Source organism: Ranitomeya variabilis, chromosome 6 (genome assembly GCF_051348905.1).
Source record: "Ranitomeya variabilis isolate aRanVar5 chromosome 6, aRanVar5.hap1, whole genome shotgun sequence".
NCBI lineage: Eukaryota > Metazoa > Chordata > Amphibia > Anura > Dendrobatidae > Ranitomeya > Ranitomeya variabilis.
In genome coordinates this window covers 185,243,214-185,265,929 of record NC_135237.1, presented here as the reverse complement: position 1 = coordinate 185,265,929, position 22,716 = coordinate 185,243,214, and the positions used below count along the sequence as shown (strand labels likewise).

Here is a 22,716-nt window from a genome sequence, read left to right as displayed (position 1 = left end):
CAGAGCAGGAATCAGTCTTTGTGGTGGTTGTCAGCTAAGGCTTCTTTCACACTTCAGTTGTTTGGCGTCAGTCTGCTCCGACATAGTGACGGATCGACGGATCCGTCACAATTGTTGAGGAAACGGTTCTAACGGATCCGTTTTTTTGACGGATCCGATACTTGGGGGTTGTCTGGGAAAAGTATCTACTTTTTGGAGCATGCGCAATTGAAAAAGTGGATTGAGGCGACGGATCTGCCGAAATGACGGCCGCGACGGATCCGTCGCCCATAGGCGGCCATTCTATGAATGGCGGACGCGACGGATCCGTCGCAAACCGCCATTTCTGCACAGACAAAAAACGTTATAATGTCCGTCTATGTCTAGATGACGTCCGCCAAATTTTGACGGATCCGTCACATGGCGGATGGAGCGGACGACCATCAGTCACAATTAGTGTTGAGCGATACCTTCCGATACTCAAAGGTATCGGATGGTATCGGCCGATATCTGAAAAATATCGGATATCGCCGATACCGATACCCGGTACCAATGCAAGTCAACGGGACACAAGTATCGGAAGGTATCCTGGATGGTTCCCAGGGTCTGAAAGAGAGGAAACTCTCCTTCAGGCCCTGGGATCCATATTCATGTAAAAAATAAAGAATTAAAATAAAAAATATGGATATACTCACACCTCCGGTGGTCCCTGGACCTTACCGATGTAACCGGCAGCCTCCGTTCCTAAGAATGAGGAGTGAAGGACCTTCGATGACGTTGCGGCTTGTAATTGGTCGCGTGACCGCTCATGTGACCGCTCATGCAACCAATCACAAGCCGAGACGTCATCGCAGGTCCTAAACTCACTCATTCTTAGGAACAGAGGCTGCCGGTTACATCGGTAAGGTCCAGGGGCCGCCGGACTGGTGAGTATATCCATATTTTTTATTTTTATTATTTTTTACATGAATATGGATCCCAGGGCCTAAAGGAGAGTCTCCTCTCCTCCAGACCCTGGGAACCACACACTGGGAACTTCCGATTCCGATTTCCGATATCACAAAAATATCGGAACTCTGTATCGGAATTCCGATACAGCAAATATCGGCCGATACCCGATACTTGCGGTATCGGAATGTTCAACACTAGTCACAATCCGTCGCTAATCCAAGTCTATGGAAAAATAGCGGATCCGCCCCAAAAAAATGGCGGATCCGCTATTTGATGAAAACGGCGGATTCAAACTGACGCCAAAAGACTGAAGTGTGAAAGAGGCCTAAGCCTCGTAGACTGAGATCATGAAAGTTCACCTTCTCTCCAGTAAAACACCCATATCTCTTCATAGCAAATATAACGAGCTGCTTTACAATCCAGTTGTGCCACCAAGGCAGCATTCACACATCCATATCTATTTTTACATAAATTTTGGCTATGTGTTGCATCCATTTACAAAAAATTAAGGAGGCAAACTATCTGAACTTTTTTTTATCCAATTTTTCATAAAAATGGGGCAGTTAAAAAAAGACGAAACACAGATAGAACTTTGAAGAAAGATGTATGTCTTCCATATTGTATCTGTTTTCTACGTATCCTCAAACTTTAATGGCCGAGCGCGATCCGCAAAGCGAAAAAGAGATTTTTGTACAATTGAAAAAAATGCCAGTTTATTCCATAGAATAGGACAAGCTCTGAGTCTCATGGAAGCAGGCACACAGATCTGTTTTTAAATGTAAGTTTGTATGGATCAAAGAAACTGTTAAAAACGCATGTGCAAATGTAGCCTAAAAACTGATTTGCCTGCTTGCTATACATAGACATTAAAATGAGCACAAATTCAAAGTACTTTTGGCTGATATATACTGTATTTTTGACTTTTGAGAAAATGTTACATTAATTTATTCCTATCCCAATTTCCAAAACAGAAACATGGAGAAGGAATTCACTGAGAAGATGGGTAACAAGTCATTGACCAAAATCCACACTCCTGATGGAGCCCATAGGTTCCCTCAGGGCTGACACTAGAAATTTCGGGGCCCCGTACTGGCAAAATTTCTGGGGCCCCCTTGAGACTCCGCCCAGGCTCCACCCCAGCCCCACCTCCACGCTCCACCCCTCAAACTGTCCACAGTCCCACCGCTCTCTCTTGGAAAAACTCCACTTCTCACCTATCACACATTGACAGTTCCCATCACCAGATCACACATATAGCCGGCAGCTTTTGTTTTGGCCAAAAGATTTTTTAAGCCACCAAAATGACAAGGTAGACACTTTTGGCCAGGCCCTACTCTACTGTAACCTATTAAATATTTGTTAAAATATGCAATACAATTTAGGTATATTTTTATTCATTTTTCAATTTTTAAAATGACCTATAATACCACATACAAGGAACAAATACCACAGCACCATGACCAGACACCATATTATCACCACAGTGACCGAATAATATCTACAAGGCACAAATACCGCCACACCATGACTAGATGACATATTACCACCACAGTGATCGAATAATATCAAATACAAGGAACAAATACCACAACATCATGACCAGACCACATATTACCACTACATAGTGACTGAATACTACAATACTGATCAATAATAAAAAAAACCCCACAGTACTATCACCATAAGTGCCATTATACACAGGAGATCTGTACTTAGTATGCAGTGTCTGTAATACAGCGATCGCTGGTGCCATTATACACAGGAGCTCTGTATATAGTGTATAGGTAATCCAGTGATCACTGGTGACATTATACACAGGACCTCTGTATATAGTATACAGTGTATAGTGTCAGTGTATAGGTAACACTGACTCACCAGTGATGTCTCTAGGTGAAGTCCTTCATCTTACATCCTGCACAGACCGCCATCACTTCATCCAGCCAGGACTCGTCTCTGCAGGAAATAACAAAGTTATCTCGAGTTCCACTTGCAGAACACATTACTTAGTTTTCCCAACTTCTACATTACACCACATGAAGAAGGCGACATAGTGTCATTCTACACAGTAATAGGACCACCCTCCATTTAAAACAGTGTACTCAAAAAATAAAATACATCACTGCAGTAATAATATCCCTTAATTAGCCCCTATGCTAATAATATTCGCCATCCTAGCCCCCGTGTGTCTCATTCCTGGAGTCAGCCATATGTTCTCCCATCCTGCCCTAATGAGTATCCATTCTGCCCCATATGATCTCCCCATCCTGCCCCATCTGTCTCCATCGTATCCATCCTGCCCCATGATCCTGCCCCATCTGTCTCCAATCCTGCCTCCAGTGTCTCCAATCATGCCCGTATCACCATTCTGCCCCGTCTCCAATCATGCCCCCATTTCTGCAATCATGCCCCCTGTGTCTTAATTCTGCCCCATCTGTTTCCAATCCTGCCCCATCTGTCTCCAGTAATGCCCAAGTGTCTCCAGTCATGCTGCCATGTCTGTCATCCTGCCCCCTGTGTCTCCAATCATGCCCCGTTTCTCCATTCTGCCCCGTGTCCAGCATTCTGCCCCAGTGTCCAGCATTCTGCCCCAGTGTCCAGCAATCTGCCCCAGTGTCCTGCTTTCTGCCCCAGTGTCCAGCTTTCTGCCCCTGTGTCCAGCATTCTGCCCCTGTGTCCAGCTTTCTGCCCGTGTCCAGCGTTCTGCCCCAGTGTCCAGCAATCTGCTTGTGTCCAGCTTTCTGCCCCCGTGTCCAGCATTCTGCCCTCGTGTCCAGCATTCTGCCCCAATGTCCAGCTTTCTGTCCCTGTGTCCAGTCTTCTGCCCCAGTGTCCAGCCTTCTGCCCCAGTGTCCAGCCTGTTGTGAATTCCGCTCTTGGGCTCCCTCCGGTGGTTATAAGTAGCATTTTTGTGAATTCTGCTCTTGGGCTCCCTCCTGTGGTTTTGAGTGGTATGGCTGCTTCTGGGATTTAGCATCAGCAGCTGTTCTCACTGATCGTCTTTCTGGCTCGGCTATATTAGTCTGGCTTTATCCCTAATTCAATGCCAGTTGTCAATTGTTGAGCTTGGAGTCATGGCTCTCTGAGGATTTCCCTGCCACTCTGACCATTTCAGCAAAGCTAAGTCCTTGATTGTCTTTTTGCAGTTCACTTGTTGTGGACTTTGTTGTTTGGCATTTTCTATGTTTTGCTCATTTGTCCAGCTTATCAGTATGGATCTATTTAGCTAAGCTGGAAGCTCTGGGCAGCAGAGTTTGCCCTCCACACCTTTAGTCAGGTGTGGAGATTTTTGCATTTCTCTGCGGTGGACTTTTTCTAGTTTTTATTACTGACCGCACAGTTTTCTGTTCTGTACTAATTCTGTCTAGCTAGCAGTGGCCTCCTTTGCTAAATCTTGTTTCATACTACGTATGTCATTTCCTTCTCCTCTCACAGTCATTATTTGTGGGGGGCTGTCCTATCCTTTGGGGATTTTCTCTGAGGCAAGATAGCTTTCCTGTTTCTACCTTTAGGGGTAGCTAGTTCTCCGGCTGTGACGAGGTGTCCAGGGAGTGACAGGAACATCCCACGGCTACTGCTAGTGTCTGTGTTAAGATCAGGAACTGCGGTCGGTATAGTTACCACCTGCTCAGAGCTAGTCGCATGTCGCTCCTTAATCACCAGACCATAACACAGCCTTCTGCCCCTGTGTCCAGCCTTCTGCCCCTGTGTCCAGCCTTCTGCCCCTGTGTCCAGCCTTCTGCCCCTGTGTCCAGCGTTCTGCCCCTGTGTCCAGCCCCTGTGTCCAGCCTTCTGCCCCTGTGTCCAGCGTTCTGCCCCTGTGTCCAGCGTTCTGCCCCTGTGTCCAGCTTTCTGCCCTGGGCTGGGCCGCCCGGATCGCCGCTCTCAATAAAAAAAAAAGTTCTGCTTACCTGCCACGCTCCTGCTCTTTCCACGCAGCTGAAGCGTGCACTCGCCGGCGACTGATAATGACGTCAGACGCTGGTGACATGCATACTGCGGCTGACGTCAGCTGCCAGCCTCGGATTGGCTGGCGACTGTTAACTGTTGACGTGCGGGCGCAGGCCCGCACATCAATAGCGTTAAACAGCTGCAGCGCCGGCCGTTGCTAAGGGCCCGGTTCAGCCTGCGGCTGCCGGTAGGGGCCCGCTGAGCAGATGAGACGGGGCCCGATACAGGCCCCCTCTGCTCACCGGGCCCCATACGCCAGTCATGGCTGTAATTCCCTGATGGTGGCCCTGGGTTCCCTTTCTATCTAGTGCAGACAGTAGACGTTATTCCATACTGGTGTGCGCCAGGGAGATCATGGCAACCTGCCAGCTTATGAATGTTGCCAGAACCACAGACAATATGAATCAGTTCTGTTATGGCAGCCATGTATGTGTATGTAAAAATCTTTCAGTGTTTCAGAGAAAACTAACTTCAATTAGAAGACTAGTCAGTGGGGCGAGTCTTCCTATGTATAAGGAGACCTCTGTCAATCAAGGAGAGCCACCCTCAGCAGGATCTAGTCTTCTCAATCATCTCATTCCTGGCTCCTTGTTTAAAGTTTGATTTCTCTGAAATGCTTGACTGATTCCCTTTATTAAGTATATTCTCACAAAAATAAGATTATTGTGACAAATATCAAAAAGAGCTCATAAGATGCATGATGGTGTGGCCAAGCATCTTAGACAATTTTCAACTGGTTAATTGTCATATCTGCTGTATAATTTAGAATAAACTAGCATCTAAAAAATCACTGCCCGGCAATGTCACTTACAAGATAGTTAGAGTCTGCATATTTTGCAAGTAGTCTACTTAAAGAGTAACTTTGTAATGCTGCTTTGGCATTGTAATGATTACAGACAAGAAATAATGACATTCTTCATTCTATATTCACTTAAATAGTATCTGACTGGTCATTCACATCAGATACCAGTGGGCTGAAATACTAACTTATCCCACAGACCTCCTGTGCCCATGTACTCTCGGCTCAGCCCCTCATAGATGTGTTCTCAGAAGAAAGAGGGGAACAAGTCACTGCCAGATACTTCTACTATAGACTTGTGCCCACAAATACAAAAAGACTGAGCGGCTGAAATCTGAATCGTGTTCCATATCTTTCCCAACATTTGCCATTAGGGGAGAATTGGGAAGCAATATATATATATATACAGTCATGGCCGAAAGTGTTGCCACCCTTGAAATTGTTTAAGAATATGAAGTATTTCCTCCAGAAAATAATTGCAATTACACATGTTTTGTTATACACATGTTTATTTCCTTTGTATGTATTGGAACAACACCAAAAAGAGGGAAAAAAAGTCAAATTGGACGACTTACGCACAAAATCCCCAAAATGCCAAGACAAAATTGTTGGCACCTCAGCTGAATATTAGATTGAACACTAGAGATCAACGAGCACTAAAATTCTCAGATGCTAGATACAATATTTTTCCCATTTTTAAGGATTGGGACTCCTAGTCTTGTAAAGCCTATGCAAGGGCTGCCAACAATTAGAAGGCGGGACTGCAATGCATCCCATAAGACACATAGAGGAGGGCCTCAGAATTTTTGTTTCCAATTTTTAAGTAGTGAAACTCCTAGACTGGTAAAGCGGTAGAGGTAGGTCTCATACACCGTGTAAAAGTTATGAAGGAGGGCATCATACACACCCTGGAAAAAATGAGATCGGAGGCCGCCTGAAGGCCCTCTAAAGATTTTGAGTAGAGATGAGAAAGCATTAAAATGCTTCTTACTCGGACTGAGCAATTCTTAATGCTCGTTTGCTCTTCTCAAGTAACTAGTATAATGGGAGTCAATGGGAAATGGAACTTTTTTCCAGGAGACCCTACATGATAGTGAGGGGGCAGTGAAAATGTTGAAATTAATCGAAGGAGAACAGCATGGGTAAGACCCCTGGAAGCATCTATGACTCCCATATCGCTGCTCAGAATAATGCTGTCACATTTTTACTCCACTTTAACCCCTTCCTGACATGCACCGTACATATACTGCTCTGCGGGAGCTTTGTTCCCGCAAACAGCAGTATATGTATGGTGGCACGATCGCGCGGCATCCTGCTGAGCGCCATGACAATCGTGTGTGGGTGTCAGCTCTGTATTAGAGCTGACACTCCACAGCAACGCCCGTGCTAGCACCGATCGGAGCCATTTAACCCTTCTGATGCCGCTGTCAGTAGTGACAGTGGCATAAAGGAGCATCGTGCAGGGAATCAGTTCTGCTGCTTGTTTCTGGAAAACACCCATGGAGTCAAAATCATCACACATCTGTAGATATATTCCCAAAGGGGTATAATTTCCAAAATGTGGTCACTTGAGTGGGAATTCTGCTCTTCTAGCACGTAGGGGCTCTTTATATGGAATCCGCAAACTACTCTAGGAAAATAGCGTTCTGTTCCTCCCAGGTCTCTCCATATGGCAAAGTAGTACTGTACAGCCACATATGGGGTATTTCTACATTCAGCAGAAATTGTGAGACAAATTTTTTTGCTATTTTTACCCATTTCCCAGTATGAAAATGTAAAACTTGGGGCTTACACAATCTTGGTGGTAAAAATCTAAATAATTTTTTCTTCACTGTGCAATAGTATAAAAGTTTGTGACACACCTGTGATGTCAATATAATCACTGTGCCCCTAGATGAATTCATTGAGAGGTTAAATTGGTAAAATGGGGTCACTTTTGGGGAGTTCTGCTGTTCTTGCTGCTCAGGGACTCTGTCACTGTAACATGGCCCCCTCAAACTAGTGCAACAAAATCTACACTGTAATATGGCACTTCTTCCCTTCTGAGCTTTGCACTGTGCCTCAAAAGCAATTTTAACCACATATGGGGTATCAGTGAACTCAAGAGAATTTTCACAACAAACTTTGGGGTCCATTTTCTTCTTTTGCCCTTGTGAAAATACAAAATTTGTAGCTAAAACAGATTTTTGTGGGAAAATGTGATTTTTTTTTTTATTTTCACGGCTCTACTCTATAAACTTCTATGAAGTACCCGGGGGCTCAATACACATCTAGATAAGGTCCCAAATGGGTCTAGTTTCCAAAATGGTTTCATTTGTGGGGTTTCCACTGTGTAGGCATATTAGGAGCTGGCGTCCTCTCATTATGCCAGCAAATTTTACTTTCAAGAAGTGAAATCGAGCTCCTTCCTTTCCGATCCTTGCCGTGTGTCCAAACAGTAGATTTCTTCCATATATGGGGTATTAGCATACTTAGGAGAAATTGCAGAACATGTATGATCCAATTTCTCCTGTTACCCTTGCGAAAGTAAAAAAAATTAGGTCTAAAGGAAAATTTTGGTGAAAGAAAAATAAATGTTTATTTTTTCCTTCCACATTCCCAAAAAATTATGTTTCCAAAATTTTGCTGATGTATAGTATACATGTGGGAAATGTTATTTATTAACTATTTTGTGCGATATGACTCTATTATTTAAGGGCATAAAAATTAAACGTTTAAAAATTGCGAAATTTTCACCAAATTTCCATTTTTTTCACAAATAATCGCATATCATATCAAATAAATTTTATTACTATCATAAAGTGTAATATGTCCCGAGAAAATATTCTCAGTATCAGAGGGATCCATTGAAGTGTTCCAGAGTTATGACCTCATAAATTGACACTGGTCACAATTGTAAAAATTGGCTTGGTCAGGAAGGTGAAAATAGGCTTCTGGGTGAAACGGTTAACGACTGACAATAAAACAATTAATTTGTCATCGATTTTGAATGTTTACAGGAAAAAAATGAAACATTCTTTTCTGTTTAATGACTTCTATGAAATGCAAAATTTTAAACCATCGTATTCCTCATTCATTACGTTAAACCCAGCTTTCTGACACAGGGCAATACACTGCCACCCAAAATCCTTTTGGTAATCTTCAGATTTAATGATGCCTTGCACACAGCCAAAGCACAGTATTTGACTGTAGATGCCGTGTTCTTTTCATTGCAGGCCTCATTCCATTTTCTGTAAAAATAAGAATGATGTGTTTTACCAAAAAGCTCTATCTTGGCCACATCTGTCCAAGAGAAGCTTTCCTAGAAAGATGTTGGCTTACTCACTTACTCGCTGTTCTCCTAGCTTAGTGTGGCACACACAAAAATACAATGCAAATATTGAGTCAAGTTATTCCCATTTTATCTATTATTTTCAAATCAACCACCTCTGTTACTTGCCACAGGTGAGTTTGAACAAAAATCTCATGCTTGAAGTGAAGTTGTTTACCCACAATGTTGGAAAGATGCCAATAATTTTGTCCGGCCCATATTGGGTTTTTTTTTTGCGAAATGATATCCAATTTGCCTTTTTTATCTTTTTGTTCGTGTTGTTCCAATGCAAACAAAGGAAATTAAACATGTGTATAACTAATCATGTGTAATAACTTTCTTGGATAAATATTTTTTGTTCTGGAACAATGTCTCGGGTGCCAATCCTTTTGGCCTTGACGGTAGATAATCATCCAATCCCACTGATAATAATAAACATTACAGAATTGGTAAAAAGACATTTCATTGTGGGACTGCAGCTAGCACAGACATTTTAGTGACTATAACAATAGTTTAATAATATTATCTAACCAAGGACTGTCTGCCATTTTCTTTCTACAGAATTTACATGAAAGCTCAGACAGTAATGATAGCCAGACTACTCTCAGGGAGAAAGCAGATGTCTCAATCTTTAACAATGAAAGTGAAGAATTGAATGACCTCTGTGACTTCACTGAACATCTGGATACATGTGAAAATACTGTGATAAGTGGACTTAAAGCATTGAAAGAAAAATTGAAATCATTGTCAATGGACACTGAAAAGAGTGATGTGTTTCAGAGTTTCGATAGTCAAACTGATAATGTTGATAAAGATAATATGCAAGAAATAGAAAGTCAAGAGCCATCATCTAGAGTTACCAGAAATGAAGAATATGTAGATACTGACAGCTATCTACTACAGTATGAACTGATTGGTTCCATCAATCAAGATCAAGCACAGTCCCCAACGGTTCCTTCAGAAGTTGACTTCCCAATTTATATCCCACATTACATAAGCGATATTATTCCTGAATCTCCTGGTGAGATAAATGATAGTCTAATGCCAGACATCTCTGAAGAATGTGTAAGTAATCTCCAAAAGAGTGACAGTGAGAGAGATTCATTTGCAGATGATGAGTGTTCAGTAGAGTTGTCCAACCTAAAATGGACACCATCTCCCACCAGTGATTTACATAGCTTTGGCTACCATGTCCATACCCCAGAAGGCTCTGTAGATTACTCAGATGAAGAGTTAAATTCTATCTCCAAAGACAAAAAGAGTACATATCAAACGGAATTAAACACGAATATTTACAAGTCAGTGACCATTCAGATGTCTTCAACCTGGTTCCAGGATGCAAATGATGGATTGAATAGACCTAATACTGTTGTTAACACAAATACTAACAGAAGTGAATTGCATGCTTTGCTAAAGTGCAGTATAGAGCGAAAAGAAGCCTTTAGTCAGACTGATACAGGGTGGTGGAATGAATGCTATACTAACAATCACTGTTCACATCCTCGGAGTTGTTACTTCACTGAGTCACTGTCATTTGATACTGCACTTGGGGGTCCAAATCATTTTCTGCATTCACCCCTGAGCAGCCATTGTTATTGCTGTCACTGTCATCACTGCTGTGCTCCAAGGAGGCACAGGCACAATGCATCCATGAGGCCTTCTGCTTACATCAACCTAGAGAAAGAGTTATCAGATACTCTGAAGTTATTGAGAGAGTCATTAATCGTCATATCACTGGTATGTATAGTGTGCACCTCATATTCATTACTATCTGTCATCTGTGAATAACTAGCTACAACTTAGTGTCACTTAATGTCATCATTTTACGGGAAAGTTGTATAACATTCACTATTGGAAGTTTCTCAAATAAGAGAACTGTAAAAAGGCCTCTATGTAAGAATCTGATGCACTCTATGTACAGTAATACTGATGCAGTTATCAGGATTTATAATCTGATCACTAATGTAGGGAAGCTTAATGGGGTTGACCACTACACGGACAACCCCTTCTCAATCACTGTGTTCCCCACACCTATACTCACATCATGTGTGGGTGCCGTTCCAGCGATGTCAGCACTGGCTCTCCCGGGCCTTCCGACACCGCTGAAAGGTTGCTGGCACCTGGGGTGAGTATAGGTGTTATTAGTTTATAAGGGGGAACATAGAGCTTGAGAAAGGGTTGTCTAAGTAGAGGGCAACCTCTTTTGATATTTATTATTAAAAAAATAAAAAATAACATTTCTCACAGATCCAGATTCCACCCTGCCAGGATCTTAAAAAGTAACTATTGTTTTATTCCATTATCAAAAATTTGTGCACGTGAAAATTAAAAAAACTTTGTAATACATGTTATAAGAGAAATCTGTTTTTTTTATACTCCTGTATTGATCAATCATTCTCAACCTTCTCAATTTATGGGTAAAATATGTCTTCAGCAGAGATGGGCAGACCCCTCAATGTTCAGGTCTGGCCAAACAGTTTTAAAAAGTTCAAATGACAGTATGAGCCCACAGCTGTGATTGGAGGTAAAAGGTTTACCTCTGGTCACTGTTGTCAGCTGATGGGACTACTACTCCCATCAGCCTATGCCTGCTGCAGTTAACAGCGAGAGCAGGCGGTTGATGGGAGTATTTATCAGCCGGCGCCTGTCCTCTAAATAATTAAAAAATTAAAAAAATGGCTTGGGTTCCCCTGTATTTTTTATAACAAGCCAAGCAAAACTGATCAACCCTCATCTGTCAGCTTTAGGAAGGTTGGTTAACAAGAACAGAGGGGTCCCCACATCATTTTTCTAATTATTTAAATAATTTAAAAAAATTATATGGGGTTTCTCCCATATTTTTGACAACTAGCCAAGCTAAAGCAGACAGCTGAAGGCTGGTACTCTCAGACTGGTAAGCAGCCATGGATATTGGGTCTTCTCCAGCCTAAATGCAGAAGCCTGCAGCTGGCCAGAAAAGGAACATCTATTAGATGCACCAATTCTGGCACTTTTCATGTTCTTCCCACTTGCCCTGTGGTGGTGGCAAGTGGGGTTCATATTTGTGGGGTTGATGTCATCTTTTATTGTATAGTGACATCAATCCCACGGCTTACTAACAGAGAGGCATCTATAAAACACCCATCCATTTCTAATCCTATAGTTATATTATAAATAAAGACACTGAAAAAATAAAGTATTTTATTTGTAAAAAGTTTCATTTTTTTATTTAAAAATACGAAACACAGTTATACTCACCTAATGCACATTTCATTGAAGCTCATGACTCCTCTAATAAAACAAAAATAAAAAACAACCATATTCCTCACCTGTCCGTCATTCTGTTCCATGCCATAATCAATTTCTGGGGATTAACAGTTTTTAATCTGGATGGTACCAAGATGCAACCGTCTAGGCCAAAAACCACTGAGAAATAAGGTGCTGTGAGTGCAGCATCTGTGACCAGCGGTGACGTCATCGAGATTATCAACAGTCACTGAGGCTGCATCTCATCCAGGCCCATGAAGTGCGGTGACCTCGGTGAGATCACTGCTAGCACAGTGAGAAAAAGTCTCAGAACAGAGGCGAGTTCACGGCAGTTCACCGGGAGCAAGTGGGAAGAGTCGGGCAAAGTGCCAAAATTTGCACATCTAATAGATTTCATGGAAGCTGTGGGCTGCTATTTTTATTTCTTATCGGCCAGAGAATAGCAGCCCCTGCTTTAGTTTGGCTGGTTGTCAAAAATGGAGGGAACCCCACGTCTTTTTTTAATTATTTATGTAAATACTTTTAAAAAATGTTGTGAGGACCCCTCTATTCTTGATAACCAATGTTGCTAAAGCTGATAGCTGAGGGTTGCAGCCCACAGCTATCAGTTTTGCTTGGCTGGTTATCAAATATACTGGGGAACCCACGCTATTTTTTTTTTAATTATTAAGAGCGCAGGCGCGGCTGATGAATACTTCCATCAGCCAATGACTGCTTTCTCTGTTATTAACATCAGCAGAGATAGGCTGATGGAAGTAGTAGTCCCATCAGCTGATGACAGTGACTGGAGATAAACTTTATACCTCCATTCACAGCTGCGGGTTTATGCTGTAATTTGAAAGGCTGGGAACCACAGCTGTCTGAATGGTGGTAATGATTTTGCCGCCGACCAGAGGCAGTGTTTGCCGCGGTGTCGTGCTCATGACAGCGCGAGAAACATCCGGTGTTCGGGGTGCCAAACTTGAACAGTAACATAAACTTTCTGGTGAAGTCCGTGTTCGATGTCCTTACCTGAACAGTAGGTATTCGGTACAGACCCCAAACTTTACTGTAAATGTTTCCCCATCTCGAGTCTTCAGAAAAGTCAAATTTTCCCGCTATTGAGAAAGGAGACTGTAGTTGGTACTCCTAAAGGTCCATGGGGCACTAAAACAAGTGTTTCAGCAGCACTTATAGCAAATGTGTGTGTCTGCCTCTAGCTAATCCCCATCCCCTCTCCATACAATTTTAAAAGAACTAACTGTCATCTCCTCTTACAGTGATGGTAAAACCTGTTTTTACAGATTACAGATATTACTCATGAATTCAGAGTGAAAGATTAGTCCTGGAGGTGAAAGAAACAAATTTTTTTGATAACATAAATAACAAAGTTTTCAACTTTCGTGAGTCCTTTGATTTATTGAAAAAAAGCTAAAACAATAATTACTCTTTGACAGGGTTTTCCACTTTCCAGAACACCATAAGCTAAAGTATTCTCAGGGTAAGCTTAGCCCAATTGACACCTCTTCAATATAAAGCCTCCTTGCTGCCACTGAAATCTCACACTACTCAGTAAAAGCTCCAGTCAGCCTTGGTGAATAAACTTATGAATACACTTAGACTTATGCTATCTCACACACTTGCAGGACCTTTTTATATCAAGGAAAATATTAGGATTTTCAAAGTAAGTAGCCCAGCTTCATCTGGTCTAAGATCTTTTTAATACCTGCAGTATGTATTATGAAATCTGGTGATGAGATTCACCTTAACAACCCAATTAGATAATACATTACTCAGATTATTTCAATAATTTGTATATCCTGAACAGAATACTGACCAGGATGTGGAAAACATGAAAAAAGCATGCCAGAAATATCGGGAAAAGCTAATAGATATTGAACAATGTTTAACTGAACAACAAGCTGGATGCTATAACATTTTTACAAGTGAAGAAAGGTAAAGTCCAAATTCACAGTATTATTAAAGGTTATACAGTTTTATCATAAGTGACAAGTGATCTAACGTCTTGCCCCGAGTCTCTGATATGTGTGCTGATATCTAGGTTACTATTTTGCTTTTATTTTCTATTCTTTTAGGCTATGTGCACACGTTCAGGATTTCTTGCAGAAATTTCCTGAGCAAAACCGGACATTTTCTGCAAGAAATCCGCATGGGTTTTTACCGCGGTTTTGGTGCGGTTTTTTTGCGGATTTTTCCGGAGGTTTCCAATGCAATAATATAGTGGGAAATCCGCCAAAAAATTAATGAACATGCTGCGTTTTTTACCGCGATGCGTTGTTTTCACGGAAAAAAACACATCATGTGCACAAAAATTGCAGAATGCATTCTAAATGATGGGATGCATAATGTATGTGTTTTTTCGCATTTTTATAGCATTTTTACAGTGAAAAAACACGAAAAAAACTCAAAAAATCTGCAACATGTGCACACTGCCTAACAGTTCACTTACTACAACTTACAATAAATGTTACTTTTTTTGTTTTTAAGAGAAAACATGAGACGACTGCACTTACTACGTCAAAATGTTCTCAAAGAAGCATTAGAATTGGAATATAATTTGGATGCACGAGCACGTCAAGTGAAAGAGACCATTTCAATGGTATGTAAAAAAAAAATTTAAGATTCTCATATCAGAATTTCTTTCTTTTAAGTAAAATTTGATATGTTCCCATTTACATTGTGTAATTAAAAAACAAATTTCAGGGCATTGGTTCTTTTGTTTCCGAACACCATCATGCTCACTTGATATTTGTGTGTAGCTAGATACTAAATTAAAGGGTTAATTCTCCTTTAAAACTATATTTTATTGTTCCAGTGACCTAAAATTCTAAAGTGTAATGTCTTTGTAAGTAGTCTTAAATGTGACACAAGAGATTGCCTCGGGAGAGCCATAGTAACAAACTACAGACTAAAACCTTTGCAAGCTTGGTCTTATGACTGCCTATTTTAAGGCTTCAACCATTTCAAAATGTTGTTGCTCGCACGGCTTTTATGTAGTGTTTACAAGAGTTAATTCGGAATCCTCGAAAAATGGGAATCAGACTGAAAGACCAACAAAGCTATAGAATACAACAACACAACTAGAGTTTTTCATGTCTTCTTTATCTTTTCAGACATGACTAACAATGAAGCAGACTACATTAATGTGTGTGTCAGAAAAAATGAATAGAGCTTGGAAAAAACAGTGTAAAAGCAGTGTAAACTGGGCCCTACAACATAAAAGTGAAAAGAAAGGATGCTGTGAGCCAAAAATAAGACATGCTGGTATGTGGTTCATAATGAGGATTCAAATTCTACAATTTTTACAAGCTGGGGTGGTAATGACTAGTGCTGAACAATACTACATCACTTAAAAGTTATTAAAGGGAATCTGTCAACACGATTTTGCTATGTAATCTGAGATCAGCATTATGTAGGGGCAGACAACCTGATTTCAGCAATGTGTCACTTTCTAGGGCTGTGTTTTCCTAATTTAATAAAATCATAGTTTTATCAGCAAAATATTATCACTACATGACAAGTTACTCTCATGTCTCGTAAGTCCAATCACGCCCCACTACTGATTTGCATCTTTCTGTCAATATGCATAATACACTGTCAATCAGTGATGTGGGCAGGGTTATACACATCTCAACTTTTGAGCTCTGCTAAATTTACAAAAGAGAAAACTGGAATTCTATCACACAACTGCTGCACCCATTAAGCTATGTGATACATACAGTGGCATCTAAAAAGTTTGAGCACCCCTGGTCAAAATTACTGTTATTGTGAAGAGTTAAGCAAGTTGAAGACTAAATGATCTCTAAAAGGGCTAAAGTTAATGATAAGATATTTCCTTAGTATTTTAGGCAAAAAAAATGTACTGTTGTTTTTTACATTTTAAAAATTACAAAAAGGAAAATGGGCCAAGGCAAAAGTTTGGGCACCTTTGGAAATGTGTGCTCATATAACTTTGATCAAGGTTTCAGATCTTAGTTAGTCTGCTGGTTTATACCTTGTTCACTATCATCATTAGGAGAGGCCAGGTGATGCAAAAACCCCAGCCTCCTCTAACCTTGTGCTAAAAATCAGTAGTCATGGGTTCTTTTTAAGCTGCTACCTAGCACTCTGAAAATTGTGGAGGACCACAAAGCAAGAGGAGAAAGCTATAATAAGATAGTAAAGCATTTTCAAGTTGTCCTTTTCTCAGTTCAAAATGTAATAAGAAATGGCAGTTAACAGGAACAGTGTAGGTCAAGATAAGGTTTGGAAAACCAAGCAAAATTTCATTGAGAGCTGCTCATAGGATAACTAGAGAGGCCTTCTTGACTGCAGAACACTAATTGACTGCAAAAGACCATCAGAAAAATGTAGCAGATTCTGAAGTTGTTGTAATATATATGTGTATATGTATATATATATATATATATATATATATATATATATATATATATATATATATATATATATAACAAAGGAAATGTTTCATCTTCAACTTTAGTGCTATTAGAGATAATTCCATTGCTTAAATGTTCACAATAATTTTGACCAGGGGTACCCAAACTTTTACTTGCCACTGTAGGTGTAGTCACGCTCACTGCCCCTACATTATGCTGATGTCGAATTACATACCAAAACCGGCTGACAGACTGCCTTTTAAAGTCTTTAATGAAAAACAAGAACATTTACATAGAATTTTAAGCTGGCACCTCTTACAGCCTGATTATGAACCATGCAGATTATTTTTATAAATAGTTTCCTAGATGTTAAATAGTTAATACATCAGAAATATTCTCTTTTTTGGTGAACGACATCCTTTGTTCATCACTCAATGGTACTTGTGTACCAGATAAATAAAATATTACCCATACCGTGCAATACTAATCTGTACATTTTACTAGTTATAGAATCCAAATCTCCCTGTAGTGTAAGATGAGAAACCAATTACTCAATTCAGTATATTTTTACACTTCTCAAAGCCAGTATATAGTAAATTAATTTTACTATGCAATATGTGTATTAACTTCACGTACATTCATTTCTGTTTTCAGCAACTTGAAGAGGTTTTGGAGGAACAATCAAGGCTTTATTCAGAGCTTGAGTTTTATAACTGGGAACAAGAGAGGAATCCTGTGGAACACAATGAAAGTTTACATAGAACCAACAGTTTACCATCTACTTCTTCTTGTGCAGTTCACAAAGAAGATCAAGGTACTCAAGTAAACCAGGGAGCAAGCATAACTCAGACACCGAAGATTGACTTTAGCACTATTATACAAAATGTAAGTAAAAAATGATCTCATATACACAACCCCAATTCCAAAGAAGTTGGAATGCTGTGTAAGATGTAAAGAAGACAAGAACACAGCATAGAACACAGCTCAGAACCTGAAAGTTAGACACTTTTCCATTTCTTTTTAAATGAATTCATTGATTTCATATCTCAAAAAGGTTGGGGCAGGTAACAAAAGGCTGGAAAAGTAAGTGGCACCAATTAGAGATGAGTGGATCACTTTGCGCAACCCAGATCCAAGTTGGTGCTCTCTGGCCATGAAAGGTAAAACACAATTTTCCTGAACTTCTGGGATGACATCTTATTAGCCAGCCTAGCATGACATCATCTAAGCTCCGTGCGGCTCACAGGTGAGGTCTTACCAGCCTGGCTAATCATAAGCCAAGTGTATGACCCCGTAGAGTTAGGAATTTCGATCAAATCCTGTCCACGGTCACAGAGCACTGACCTAAACTATAGACCAGAGTTGCATGAAGAGATTCACTCATATCTGATACTAATGAAACACAACTAGATGATCAAGTTTCAACTAAGTCACATGACTGTAGATAAATGATCATGCTAGAAGGGAAGAGTCTCTCAGAGGCATGTAGATGGTAAGACAAATGTGTGAATAACTATTTCTAATAATTGTGGAACAATTTAAGAATAAATGTTCCTCAATGTATTATTACAAAGACTTTTAATAGCCCACCATCTACAGCACTTAATATAATTACAAGCACAGCTGCATAGAATTCTTCATGCTTTGCAACTAGCACTTTACATGTCCAGCCAATAAGGAGGATTACCATAGTCTGTAAAAAAAAGCAGTGTCAAGGAATACACAGTATTAAAAAAGAGATAGGAAGAGATATCTTTGAAGCACTAAGTAAACATTACAGATAGTCACAACATTCAGTTGTTCCAGATAGGTCGAGGTCACTTTGTCATTACTTTGCATTAAGGAGCTTGAAAAGTATGAAATACAGTCCTATTAATTCTGATGTACACGTGTTTTCAGAGCAATTTGAGACTTTGCAGTATTTGCTTTTTAGTGTCAAACTGATTTGCTGCTAATTGCTTTTATGTAAAAATTTGATGAAGCTAGCAAATTCAAATTTCAAAAGATTGACTCATCTTTATCAAATAGCAAGGTAGAATCACAAAGTTTAGATGGTCACCTTGCACCACATAACTCTGCGTATAAGACCACTCTTTGGCATGCTCCAATGCCCCCTTTCCCCTAGCTGTTAATGACTTCCTATTTTATTGTCACACAGTCTATGTATGGCACAATATCCATAAGCATTGTTAGAGGCAGTCTGCGTATTTCCTATACAGTCTCGTGGGTTACAAACTCCATCACTACAATCTTTGTATGAGTAAATAGTACTGTAGACAATAACATTAAATATGATGAAACCTACGTAAATCATGACTGCTTTGCACCATTGTCATGGCCAGCTAAGGCTATAGCTGTGGCCTAAGTACGACGGGATGTTAGAGGATCTTCAAATGGCTTCAGTCAAGACAATGAAAGTGGGATTAATTGGAGAGCTCTATAAGTTTAGGCAAAAATCATGATTTTAAGTTTTAATGATTCTTTAAATTCAGTCAGAAGCCAATTTTGAAGCCAAACAAGTCTGATCAACAAGTTTAATATTTAACTGATGGAGAATGTTGTATGTGTGATGCAACTCTATTCAAAAGTTTGTGTTCCTCTCTTTATAGATCAAGAAAACCCTTCAAAGTTTTAAGAACTCCTAAACATGAAGGAAAATCTGAAGCTTGCCTTGCGTGTCTTTTGAACTTAATTCATCACTTTACAAGATTTGTGGAATGCCTATAATGGAGATCTTCACTCACAGAGTGCACCGTCTTAACTGGTTTAGCATGACGCAATTTTCTGTTTCCAGGTTTAGAATGGTGTAAAATACTAAAAAAATGAGATACACAACCAGATGACTCCATTTCTGCACTTCCTCGTTCCCTGCCAGTCTCTGTATATCCTTCTCAATCTGGGCAGATATGTGACTCACTACTGTTTTTGACATACCCCCAAAGCTTCCATATGGTGGAGTTCTAAAATATCACAATGAACGTGTTTATGATGTTAGTTTTGTTGGTGTGTTGAGCACTACTCATTAGCATCTTATATGCTGAGATAACTATGTATGCAATCATAAACAAGGAATATGCAGTCTTTGTTAGTAAAATCTAGTAAGAACTAATCTAACTCAGTCAGCGAATTTAAGATTGCAAATGTTTAGGAATGCGCATACTGTACATGCTAGGCGTATGGGCGCTAAAGCACAGCTCAAACTAATTCTATCCATTCATACTTTTGAAGTGTGGAATTAAGCAAGGCTTCTCTCTCTACATTTACAGCAATTGTCACAAATAAGTGATGGAAAACAGTTGAATGGTCACACCGCCATTCTCTCCTACATATGATAGAGGAGCAGGGGAGACAGAATGCAGCTAGCTGCCCTCAGATATCGAATACAATGTTACAAACAATTACTCTACTCCATGCACGTCAGTATACAGAGTTAGAAAAATAATGAAAAAAGTCATAATTCATTGGCTTTGTGTTAAATTAATCTTTAACATATTGAAATATTTGAACTTCTCAATATTGCCATAAGGGGATACAGTTTTTTAGATAAATTTACAAGATGGCAGACTAACGAGAAAATAAATATTAACTAGGATTTGTCAGCAGGTCAAAAGTGGCCAGGTTTTGGCTTTGGGCTTTACAAAGAAGGCATTGATCTTGGGTTAGTAATGAAGAGAAGTCTAAAGGAACATCCAAGACAATTATGAGTCATGCTCCCTTGATCAGAAAAAATAACACTAAATAACAATGCTAATTTCCTTGAAACCATGTGGCTGGTAAAAAATGGAATACTCGGGAACAAGAGGAATATAATGAGAGCTAAAAGTGCCCATTTTTTACATAGTAGCAGATCCTCTTTAAAGATGAAGAGAGAGAGAGTTCACCCCACTCATAAAAAAGAATAGTTCTTCTTAGATGCTGGGTTACAATTTACAATGGGATGAGCTTTCTCAAATTTTGTAATATTTTTTTTTCTCAAAAATTGTAATAAATAACAAGAAGTAGTAGGAGGAAATCCTGGTAGTACTATTGAGACTGTATTGCAAAATGGTATTTACAGTCCTCTTTAAAGTCACCTTTCCCTTTCTGCAGACACAAAGTAGGACAGTAGATTATGAGTCCTCTCTATGAGGAGCAGATCAAGATTTTACAATTGTGCATGATTTGAGGGCAATTTGATATGTGCTAGCCCTCTATGGTGCTAGACTTTCTGTGCAGACTGCATGCTCCTTAAGAGTGATTAATCGTGGTACTGGCATTATGGCCATTTGCACACGATGCCGTTTCATTGCGTTGTTTGCAGCTAAATCAGGGATTGGACAAAGAAAGGTGGCTTTCTTTATACTCTCTTTGGGATCCATTACTGTTTATTGACCTCAAAACATTCCACCAAGCACCAACCAGTGTGAACCTGGCCCATACATGATTTAGGTCATCATTACAAAGGGACACTATATTGAACATGTTAGTTTATGTTGGATTGCCTTTCAATTATGCAAAAGACTGACTTTAAGAGTTGGTTCACACTTATGTGGTTATATGCTGAGCACTACCGTAGGGTTTCTGTCAGAATCCCAGAAAAATTATATTCCACTGGGAACACTGGCTTTCAATTGAATGAAGGCAACTAAGCCACTGTAGACACTGTCTGCCCTCCATCCTGGCAGTATTTGTCTGTTTCATACATTCATAACATGACGGAGGCCAGACAGTAGTCACAGTGACTTCAAAACAGCTTCACTTAAGTAAATGGTTCTTTTTTTCAGTAACCCATGTAAATTCACTTTTTAGGGCATATCAACACAAAACCCAACAGCAAAGGGCACTGCATAGGTATTATCTTATCCCTAGAGGGGTTAGTCTTTAGGATAGGTCATCGATACCAGATGTTTGAGGGAGGAACACCTGGCAAACTCACAGATTAGGAAAATGACAGCTCCGTTAATTAAAGAGTGGCTTCATATTGGAGATCCAGTCCTTTTCCTTTGCATAAGGCCTAAGTATATTACCCAGCCACGGCCACTATTTAGTTGATGGAGCTGTGCTGTGCATCACCTGATCCCTGGAATGCTATGTGTTGCACCCCCACCTATCTGGTATTAATGACCTATCAAAAGGATAAGATATCAATAGTAAAGTACCAGGCAACCCCTTTACTGAACTCATCTATGTCACTGTGTTTTTATTTTTTGATTTGTTTGTTGTTTTACTCAGTCTCTCTAGAAGTAACATTTACCGGTTTGTTCATTAATGTAACAAGACTTAAGTAATGGATAAATGACTGCAGCAAAATTACAATATATTGTTAATGTGTGTAAATGTGCTATTTAATAAATCAACATAACATAATGGAATAATGTCCTCATTTTGTGGTTTATGTATAAAGAAAATATGCAGCTTAAATATTTATTACAAATTGAAAGTTTAAATAATTTGGGCACTTTGTTCAAGCAGATTGCCAGAACCACTGGAGAACTAAAAAGGGGATGACTTTGGGAATTGACCCCATAATATATGTAGTAGACATTGTTTATATTTAATTTTATTGGATTAGGCTGGGGTCTTTCCTATTTTAGATGTTTACGTTTGTGTGAAAAGTGTTTCACTCTTACTAGGGAGGAGTTTAGGATAGATATAACTTACTAACTGTTCCTTCTTCTCTCACCTTATATTGCATTTTGATGTTTGTGTATGCTAGAAATAAAAATTTTTAAACATGTTAAGTTACATTGCAGTATTAGACAAAGGGAAGGGCAATCTTTTACTGATGATTCACTAAAAGTTTCTGCTACAGGTTTTTTTCAGGGTTATATCTCTTTGTGACTGAGAATTTTATACCTTTTTATAGGTTTTGGTCTGACTGCTTTTGTATCTTAAATGGCAGGCTTTCAGATAAGTTTGAAAATATAAAGTTGAATTATTTGAAATCCAGCTGGGTCTGTTACATATACAATGTTTTGGTTAGGAAGTCAGGTGTGAATTGTATGGATTTGATAGAATGGAAAGCCTTCTTGATTGTTGTCATACTGTTCAAAGCATTGCAGACATTTGGGGATTTCATGGTATCTGTGAATCCCAATGAATAAGTGCCTAATATTTAACATTACTAC

The 22,716-nt window shown here is 39.7% G+C and overlaps 1 protein-coding gene across 8 annotated transcripts in view; it reads left to right on the top strand.

Annotated features, from left to right (window-relative positions):
* ITPRID1 (ITPR interacting domain containing 1) overlaps nucleotides 1–22,347 on the top strand; it is a 270,965-nt gene extending 248,618 nt beyond the window's left edge. For 5 of the 8 annotated variants that reach the window (XM_077269316.1, XM_077269313.1, XM_077269314.1 and 2 more), the window contains 5 exons: nucleotides 9,549–10,724; nucleotides 14,041–14,168; nucleotides 14,721–14,832; nucleotides 17,264–17,494; nucleotides 19,219–22,345. In XM_077269316.1, coding sequence (XP_077125431.1) covers nucleotides 9,549–10,724; nucleotides 14,041–14,168; nucleotides 14,721–14,832; nucleotides 17,264–17,494; nucleotides 19,219–19,254 — 1,683 coding nt within the window. In that variant the 3' untranslated portion in view covers nucleotides 19,255–22,345. Of the gene's footprint in view, nucleotides 1–9,548; nucleotides 10,725–14,040; nucleotides 14,169–14,720; nucleotides 14,833–17,263; nucleotides 17,495–19,218 lie in introns of all 8 variants that reach the window. The other 3 variants (XM_077269315.1, XM_077269312.1, XM_077269319.1) reach the window with 2 other exon arrangements.
* Nucleotides 22,348–22,716: the final 369 nt, after the last annotated feature.